The following is a 9,170-nucleotide window of genomic DNA, read 5'->3' as shown; positions in this document are numbered from 1 at the left end:
ACAAATATCTAGTTCAAAAGTACTTGATGAAAAATCACGGCTGTATATAGCATGGAAAACTTGTTCAGGTAGATTACCCAGAAAAATCACTGACCGATGATAAAGATATTTCATGCTGTAAGAGTGTATCTTTTGATAAATCACCAGTCATACCTAGATTAAAATTAGAGGTTATTATTTTCAATATGGTTCGGGTTTTATCTATAAAAATAATTATATTAAAATTTTATAAAATACAAAAACAAAATTAAAATCAGTTTAAACTGACCGGTTTTGGTTTGGTTATTTTATATTAAAAACCGAAACCCAATCGATCGGTTTTGGTTCTGTTTGGTTCAGTTTAGTTATTTTATATTAAAAACCAAAAACTATATTGTTTTTTGAGGGTTTTTTAGATCTTTTTAACATGGTTGGTTTTGGATTGGTTCGGTTTTTTTTATTTTTTTCAGTTTGGTTGTTTAGTTTTAGATTATGAGATCAAAATCAAACCGAGCTGAATATTTTTTTAAATATTCTAATTGATTTAATCAGTTTTTTTTATGATTTAATTTTTTATTTTTTTTTTTAATTTGGAGCGCCCACATGCCTAGAATTACCCATCAGTTGAGCCTTGATGCTGACAGCTTCCCTAAAAACATCAAAATAGGGTCATCAACCCTGATAATATTAAAATAATAATAATAAAAAAAATGGGGTTGCTGCTCGCTGCCTTTCAGGCATGTCCAAGTGGCAAACAAATGTCATTCAGCAAGCAACCCCATGCTTTTAAAATTGTCACACACAAGGCGGAGCTACTTTCTTTTAAAAAATCGGTATCACACCGTACTCTCCAATGCCTGCATATCAATGCTACGCTACCGTTTTCATCAATAATTATCTCCCTCAACCCGACTCCTTAAAGGTTTTCTATTTTGTCGTTCTCGTCAATTTATCTTTCAAAAGGGCACATTTCTTCTTATTAATGTCTATCTCTCGTTTTCTAATTTTTTATTAATACCATGACAAGACAGAACAATCAACAACTCGACTTTTTAAGTTACTTGCAAAGAAAAGAAAAGAAAAAAAAAAAAAGTTACTTGCAAAGAAAAATAATAATTATTTATTATTACTAATTTTTAGTTCTGCAAATTAATACAGTATAACACTATTTATTTTTAGTTTTGTATAATAATTAAAAAAAAAAAGAAAAAAAGAAAAAATTGAAAAAGAACGAAGCTAATAACAAAATGAATTATATAAATAAGTCGAATATATAATAATAAATATTTCAAGTATAAAGAATAAAAAAATAATATTTATTTTCAAAATAAAGTGTAAAGAAAAGATAAGGAAAAACTACAAAAAAATAAAGATAAGAAAAAAAAAAATGATGACAAATAGGCCAAATATAAAATCATAAATGTGCTAAGTATAGATAAAGAAAGTAAGAAAAAGGTTTTTTTTTTTTAAAAAAAACAAAAAATTATAGATTTACCACCATTACAGTACTGCAATAAAATTAGAAAAAATTTTTTAATTATATCATTTTATATAGTGGAAGAGGGTTTCCTTTTAGTATATGTACAAGTTATGTGACTTGCGCTTCGCTGCAAAACAGATAATATTTTTTGCCAAAAAAATAAACATATAACCATTTCCAACATTTGTTTTACTAAAAAAATCCTAATTATAAATTGAAAAATCTATATATGCATTCAATTAAATAAATCAATAACTATTTGTGATAATAAATGAGAGAATAAGTGTTGATACTTCTATTCAACTTCTCTCTCGTTGCAGATTAAATAATTTTTTTCTAATGCAAAAGAATGAATGAGTAAGTGTTATTAACAATTTTTTTTTTACATAAAGTAAAAAAATATAATAATAAATTAAAAATTCAATGTTTACATAAAACAAAAATCGCATGTGTTAATAAAAATATATAAAATCTCAAATTATTTTTTAATATGGTACAAAAATGAGATAATTTTGCAGTGAAATATCATTTACTTTTAATTTTGTATAATAATATTTCAATAAAAAGTGTAATGAAAAAAAAAAGAAATTATAAAAGAATGAAGATGAGAACAAAAAGAATGATATAAATAGTCCAAGTGTAGAGAGATAAATATTTCAAGTATAAAAATTAAAAAATAATATTTTTTTAAAAGAAGTAAAGAAAAGAAAAGGAAAAACTAAAAAAATTACATAAGAATGAAGATAAAAAAAAAATAGTAATAAATAGACGAAGTGGAAAGTGATAAATATATCAAGTATACAAAAAGAAAAAAATCTAAGAAAATTATTTTTCTATAAAACCCAAAAAATTACAGATTTACTAAAAAGAAATTCAATTATACCATTTTTATAGTATTTGTATAATAATAAATTTATACACGATGATGCTGTGGGAGAGTGAAAATGATTGGTACTCGAGATGGATTTTTGTACAATACTTCCACGTTATGTTTAGCGGGAGGGAAAATCCATCGGATGACGCGAGTGTCGTTGTCAAATGTCCTACTTTTGTGGGGTTGGTTGGCCCAAACTAAGACACATAGCCGCCCCATCAGACTTTTCCCACAATTAAACGTTCAACATTCAGCCTTCCATTTGGACGGCTTGAAAAGACGGCATCTTTTTTAAAGCTACGAATCAAAAATATAATTTGGCTGTTATTTTAGGTGATTAAAAATATTTTAGTGATAGTTTTTTTTTAAGTATTTTTTATTTTTAATATTAGTATATTAAAATTTCTGAAAAAATAAAAAAAATTAATTTTAATTTTTTTTTAAATTTTGGCCACCTTTATTTAAGCCACAATCCCAAATAGAGGCTTGGGGGGGGGATAGATAAAGTAATTTACTGCACAAGAAATCAATTTTTCTTTTTTATTTGATAATATAAAATTATTTTTGAATAAATTTATATGTTAATTGAAACTAATTCTTTTTTCTATGTATTTTAAAAACCTCCAATCATTTTTTTCAGTAGTTATTATTTAAAACTTCAAACTCATTAATTGTTTGTTAACGAGTGGTAAATATTATTTTTAAAATGTTTTTTACTTATAAATTTATCAAAATAATATTTTTATTTTATTTTTTAAAATTTATTTTTAATATTAGTATACCAAAACGATTTAAAAATATAAAAAATAAATTAATTTAAAAAAAATCATATTTTTTAAAAACACGATCCAACTGCAACCCAACAATCTCTTAAGTTAATTATGTTTTGTAGGTATCCAACAATTGTTAGATCAACACACATACAAGAACACACACAAATTGGAAGATAAAAAATGGTTCGAGCAATTGATATTGTTACCGAACGCGGTTCCCCGGTGGCCGGTGAGCCCGTTTCTCTGATCTCCAGATCTGTTTTGTACAATGGGATATGGCTCATGCCCGTTTCCTGGTCAGGTACAGGGAGGGCCTGAGCTGTTCTGAATCCGGCCTCTTTCTTTTCTTTGATTTAGGGCTTGTGGTTCTCCATTGTTGTCAATATCAAATTGTGCATCACCTGCAAATGCTAGACTGCTAGCTCATTCCTCCATATTATCTGGCTTTATCAAAATTACAAGCTCCAAACTCTATGTTGCAAGCCCCATTATACTTGACTGTGATCTTCCATATCCAGACCTTAATTTATAAATAAATGCAAGTGATCCCAGGCTGCTGCTGCTGCTTCTTCTTCTTCTTCTTCTTCTTCTTCTTTTCTCCCCATATCCATTCAACGTCCCTTCTGGGACTTCAACCTGGATCCTCTAGGTGAAAAGTAGCATGGATTAGGTCATATGATCCAAGCACAGGATACATCTGCTGCTGAAAGTTATTGTAAACTACAAATTAAAGTACAAAAGGTTATTTGTTGAGTGTTTATTTGCTTCAACGAATCTGAAATCAACATTTTCACTTACCCTCAAGGGAAAGGTGGAGTGGGGAGAAAAGTCACCTCCTCCTTTTAGAATATAAAACAAGAAGTTTTGCTTTGCATACCTGGTGATATACATGCACAAACTCATAAAAAATTATGTTCTTTGTACTTATTGTAGATATAACTGTTCATGAATGGAAACAGATAAAGAAAAAACATTTTTTTTAAGGTATTTATTTATTCACGTAGATATAATATCTTCAATATATAATTAAACTCTTTAAATCTTTAAAAAATAAATATTACAAATATTCATATAATAACATTAAGAAAGTCTATTAGAAGAATTTATCTACCATAACTTTCATTTGATTTATTACATAATAAAAATTTACACTTATAAACATTTAAGAGGGAGTGTTTTCTTCGCAACACAAAATTAACATCTTTTTTTATTTTTATTTATTTACAAACTACACCAAAACTTAGACAATTCATGCATATTATTAGGTGTTATTTTGGACACACTGAGAGCGACTAAGTTCATCTAAATCAGAATACATCACTTTTGATTGGTATTGTCAAGGGTTGAGATTTTGGTTGATTGCCTCACCTATTGGGCAATTAGATAAGTTAGGTTGGAAAATAAGCTCAAATATTCCCAACTGCCATGGTGGTTCATAGTAGCTTTACTATATGATAGTCTTAATCAATGTTTTATTTTCCTTAATATTTCCATCGATCAAAACCAGTAACACCTAATTAAACAGGATCAACATTGACAAACACCTTCCTCAATGGATTCAACCTCCGTATCATTCTCTCTTGTATCTCATGTGCTAGTTCTCTCAGCCAGTTTAGGGCTTTTACTACCATGTGTTCAATGTAGTTCGGATCTTAGCACCTTGGTGTACAAGAAATGCTCGAACCAAACATACAATGGTTCCACCGAGTCTCACTCACAAACCCTTTCTTCCCTTTTCCAAGAACTCTTGCCACAATCCTCCACTTCCAAGTTCTTTAAGACCACAGCCGGCGACGAAGATGTTGGCATTTCTGCTTTCTTTCAATGCCGGAATGATTTGAGAAACGACGAGTGCTATAACTGTGTAAACACACTTCCCAAGGTATCGAACAGCCTGTGTAAACAAGCTCTAGCAGCTAGGGTTCACCTCGACGGGTGCTATTTCAAGTATGAAACCGATGGGCTTGTCGAGGAGACCTCTACGCGTGAATTGCTTCATCAAACATGCAGCGAAGAAAGGGTGGAGGGTCATGGTTTCGAGGAGGTGAAGAACGAAGCCTTCGCAGCAATGGAGAGCGGGGTGGTGAGTGAAGGAGGGTTCTATGAGACAAATTATGAGTCTTTGCATGTTATGGCACAGTGTCAGGGTGACTTAAAGGGCTGTGATTGTGGTGAATGCATAAGTTCTGCAGTACAAGTAGCTGAAGAGAAGTGTGGCGCCTCCATTTCTAGCCAAGTTTATTTGGACAAGTGCTTTATGAGCTATACTTACTATCCAGATGGGATACCAGGCAACTCCTACCCAGGTAAACATGGCAGAAAAGAGTATCAAATCAAGACAAAAATGTTCATGGTAATTAGTTGTCGAATTATAGTATGAATAAATGCTAAACTAAAGATGATTTGGCCAGGAAAAGAGAGCAATTATGGAAAAAGTACAGGGAGGACAGTAGCCATCGTTTTGGGAGGAGCAGCAGTCTTGGGAGCTGGATTCATCTTGTTGAAGCTCTTCAAATCTTGTGGAAAGAAAGAGGATATATAGTAAGATCGAATCACAGTAAATCTAAGTAATCAACTAATTTATTTCTATTGCTATGATGATCCAGAGCAGTTTAATTTCCTTGTGCAGAAATTATGTAGATGAAGATCATCAAGTTTGTTTTCTTGAAGGATGGGCTATCGAGCTATCTTTTCTGCCTTCTCAATCCAAGAGGAAAAAATGTAAGGGTGGTTGAACTTGAAAAGAGAAGGTGGAGGAAGATTAACTTGCGTACGCCGGTGGGGATTCAATGTCCTTCGCTTAGTATATTATCTTTTTTTTTTTTGGTGTATAATTGATTTTTTTTTAATTTTATTTTTTAATTTTTAATTAATTAAAAATTAAATTTCATAATTTTTCTAAATAGGATATTTTAGGTCGGGTTGTATTTTTTTTTAGATTTTATAATTCTTTTTATTTATCAGGTTATTTAAATTTTATTATCTGAAGTTCTGAATTTGACGAATATCTTGAATTAGCTAAGTTTTTTATATAGAATTTTAAAAGGTAAATATAAGTAAAAATTAATAAATAATAGAAAATAAACATTTGCCTACTCAAAATACCATGTCAAATATAATGATAATTGGCTTTTAATATTCGCTTTATTTATTAAATGGAAGAGTAGTTACAATATTGCCACAATCAATGAATATTATATTAGATAATTTTAATTATTATTTATAATTATTATATATAAGCATTCCTAGCCATTATATAGTCTTTACTAGTCATGTAAGTTTATTAGAAAAATCAACTATAATTTAATAATTAAAAAAAGCTAAATAGCCTTAGAAAAACATTGTGGCTTCAGATTAAGAATTTTTTTAAAATTTTTTTTGCCAATTTTTACGTTACAAGGCGGGCTCATCTAGAAAAAAAAATAAAAAATGAAGCTCTCGAGGATCAATCAAATCCTCTATTGCTGGACTATGCACTTTATATCTGTTCCCACATTAACACATGTTTGGTATTATGTTTTAAACGAGATTAAGTAAAATTTAAAGTTTTTGTTAAATTAATTTTTTAGATATGTAGATATAAAAAAAATTATTAAATAATAATAATAATAATAATATTTTAATATATTTTTAAGTAAAAAATACTTGAAAAAACAATTATTACTATTCTTTTATATAATTTTGCAATTGAAGGAAAAAAAAACAGAAGCATCATTAACTTTATGTTTACAGTAAAAAATAAGGTAAGGATAATTATTTTTTATTCGGTTTTTTTTAATAAAAAAAATAATTAAACTTAATTCTTTTTTAAAAAAAAAAAAATCAGTTTAAACTAACCGGTTTCGGTTTGGTTTTTTAGGAAAAATACCGGTTCAAACCGGTTTGGCTTAGTTTTTTCCAGCTTGGCTTGAATTTTTTAGGTTGGCTCGGTTTTAGCTTGGTTTTTTCTTAGTTTGTCTTGATTTTTTATGTTTTTTTTGGTTTAGATTCGATTCGGTTTGTTTTTTTAGTTTCAGACTTATAAAATCAAAACCGAATCCGATTGGTTTTTTTTTTTAAATTTTAATCGGTTTTTTTTTTACGATTTGATTTTTTCAATTTTTTTTAATTATATCAATTTAATTGGTTTTTTATTTTTTTTCCTGTAAAAAGTTTAAAAATTCGGAAAAGCAAGATTTAGAAAATAATTTTTCGGGAGAGGGAACATCATAGCAATCATGGAAAACCAAGCGTTCCATGAGAGAAACACCCACCCAGATTTTGTCGTTCTGCAATTATTAATGAGAGCCAAGAATTAACCTTCTGTATCATATATGCATGATTCTTTCATGTTGATGATACCAATATCAGAACTTTTGCTTTCAAAATAACAAAATAACTCCCATCCATTCAAAGACGAAAAAATAAAAATAATAAGATGGGATTCCCTCAATCATCACCTTCTTTTTCTCTGTAAAAAAAGAACAGATTCATGTTCTTAAGAGAATATATGGGACCCTAGTTTCTTTTCCTTTTCCTTTTCTTCTTCCACACAACTATGATCGGATAAAAGGATAAATCCTTGTGTACCCACCCTCTAAAAACCTATTTATTTTTATGTTTTAAAAATGCTTGTTTCTATTTAATTTTTGAAAAAAACCAAAGAAACAATAAAAAACTCAAAAATATATTTTTGATATATTTGCATTATTTGCAACACTTTTTCCAAAGAATTTAAAAAAAAAGAGAGAGAGAAAAAAAAATGCATTTATTTTTTTAAGGATCTAATTGTAATTGCGAAAGGAAGAGGACCAATTTAAAAATTGAAAACCTTTCTCACCAAGGAACTCATATTTTTTAATCAAATGATCTACAATCAACTCTTTTAATTAATCAAAGAGTCGATTTTTCTTTGCTTTGTCTTCAAGTTAGGAAATGAATGATTGTGATTTATTCTTGAAATCCAATGGTTGATTTATATGTTCTTACACTAAAGAGAGGGGGGTTGAAAGAGAGAACGAGTTAAAGAAAAACCACTCACACATTCTCTCCCCACACCCACACAACACAAAAAAAACCCTAAACCTATTATACCCGCATTAGCTGTTAGCTAGGTGAAAGGCAAAGAAAAAAAAATACAAAACTGGCCAAATACAACCACTAATCCTCTCCCCGGCCTTGGATCATCCACCATTGTCAATATCTTAGCAAACCATTCAACCTATACTAATCCAGAAATCCACCACCGGAATTGTCATTCCAGCCCCTCTTGTTAGTCTCACAAAAGCAACAGCGCCAAACCTAGCTTTCCCTTTCATCATCGATCCCTTTCTTACCAAACCCATCAGGCCAGTCACCACTCTTTTAGCTAGCGACCATAACCAACATAATAATTAATAGTAGCCTTAATAACCATCCTCACATTGATAACCCCTCATTTCCCTCTCTCGATCACAACTAAAAGTTTCACCATGAGTCAATCAGTCTCTCTCCACCATTAATCAAATAAGTTCAACATTACTGACTGTCATACCCAATTATAGACCTCAGCCTCTCCTCTAGTTTCCCCAAAACTGGCATCACACCAATAGCCTCCACCACCATCTCTTGCAACTCTTTATTTGTCCAAAAACAGTGCACATCCAGCCTTTTTCTCTACCAAAACTAACCCATTATCGACTCATTATCAACATACCCACGGCAAGTATAAGCCATAATCGTAGTCACATAGTGAGCAGTATGCAATCCATCATTGCTTCCTCCCCTATCGTTAGTCATGATAACATAGCTGTTTCCTCTTTCTCCTCTCTTCCATATGGTTGTGTCGTTAGCCTCCCTCCATCCACAACAACCCTAATTTATAGATAATAGTGGAGTAGATATGAAAACAGAAGAATATAAGTTACAGTACAAAAAGAGAGAGGCGAATCTAAGAAAAATACTAAACCCGATAGATTTGTTTGTGTGATTTTTTGGGTTTTTAGGTGGTGGTAGCTCTCACCTCTAGCATTGGAAGAAATAAAAGAAGAAATCACTCATGATCAATCAATTTTCTTGTCTTCACCAATGACGACATGTGGGTTTA

General features: G+C 30.2%; 1 protein-coding gene across 3 annotated transcripts; it reads left to right on the top strand.

The window, feature by feature from the left end:
- Positions 1-4,584: 4,584 nt before the first annotated feature.
- Positions 4,585-6,047, top strand: LOC118036476 (plasmodesmata-located protein 2). 3 transcript variants are annotated; one of them, XM_073404161.1, is made up of 3 exons: positions 4,585-5,397; positions 5,518-5,647; positions 5,718-6,047. In XM_073404161.1, exons 1-3 carry the CDS (start codon positions 4,659-4,661, stop codon positions 5,839-5,841), a joined length of 993 nt encoding a protein of 330 aa, XP_073260262.1. In that variant the 5' UTR covers positions 4,585-4,658; the 3' UTR covers positions 5,842-6,047. The 3 variants fall into 3 exon arrangements, with proteins under 3 accessions (XP_073260262.1, XP_073260261.1, XP_034898071.1); XM_073404160.1 differs by having other exon boundaries at positions 4,586-5,412; positions 5,718-6,046; XM_035042180.2 differs by having other exon boundaries at positions 4,587-5,412; positions 5,736-6,045.
- The last annotated feature ends 3,123 nt before the right edge of the window (positions 6,048-9,170 follow it).

The sequence above is a fragment of the Populus alba genome, chromosome 13 (assembly GCF_005239225.2).
Source record: "Populus alba chromosome 13, ASM523922v2, whole genome shotgun sequence".
Taxonomy (NCBI): Eukaryota; Viridiplantae; Streptophyta; class Magnoliopsida; order Malpighiales; family Salicaceae; genus Populus; species Populus alba.
Note: the sequence above shows the minus strand (reverse complement) of the source record. Positions and strands in the feature narration are given on the sequence as shown.

Coding starts and splice junctions, on each gene's coding strand:
- LOC118036476 (XM_073404160.1), top strand. CDS start 4,659: ATGGATTCAACCTCCGTATCATTCTCTCTTGTATCTCATGTGCTAGTT. Junction 5,413..5,517: donor ACCAGGCAACTCCTACCCAG/GTAAACATGGCA, acceptor TGATTTGGCCAG/GAAAAGAGAGCAATTATGGA. Junction 5,648..5,717: donor GGAAAGAAAGAGGATATATA/GTAAGATCGAAT, acceptor GATCCAGAGCAG/TTTAATTTCCTTGTGCAGAA.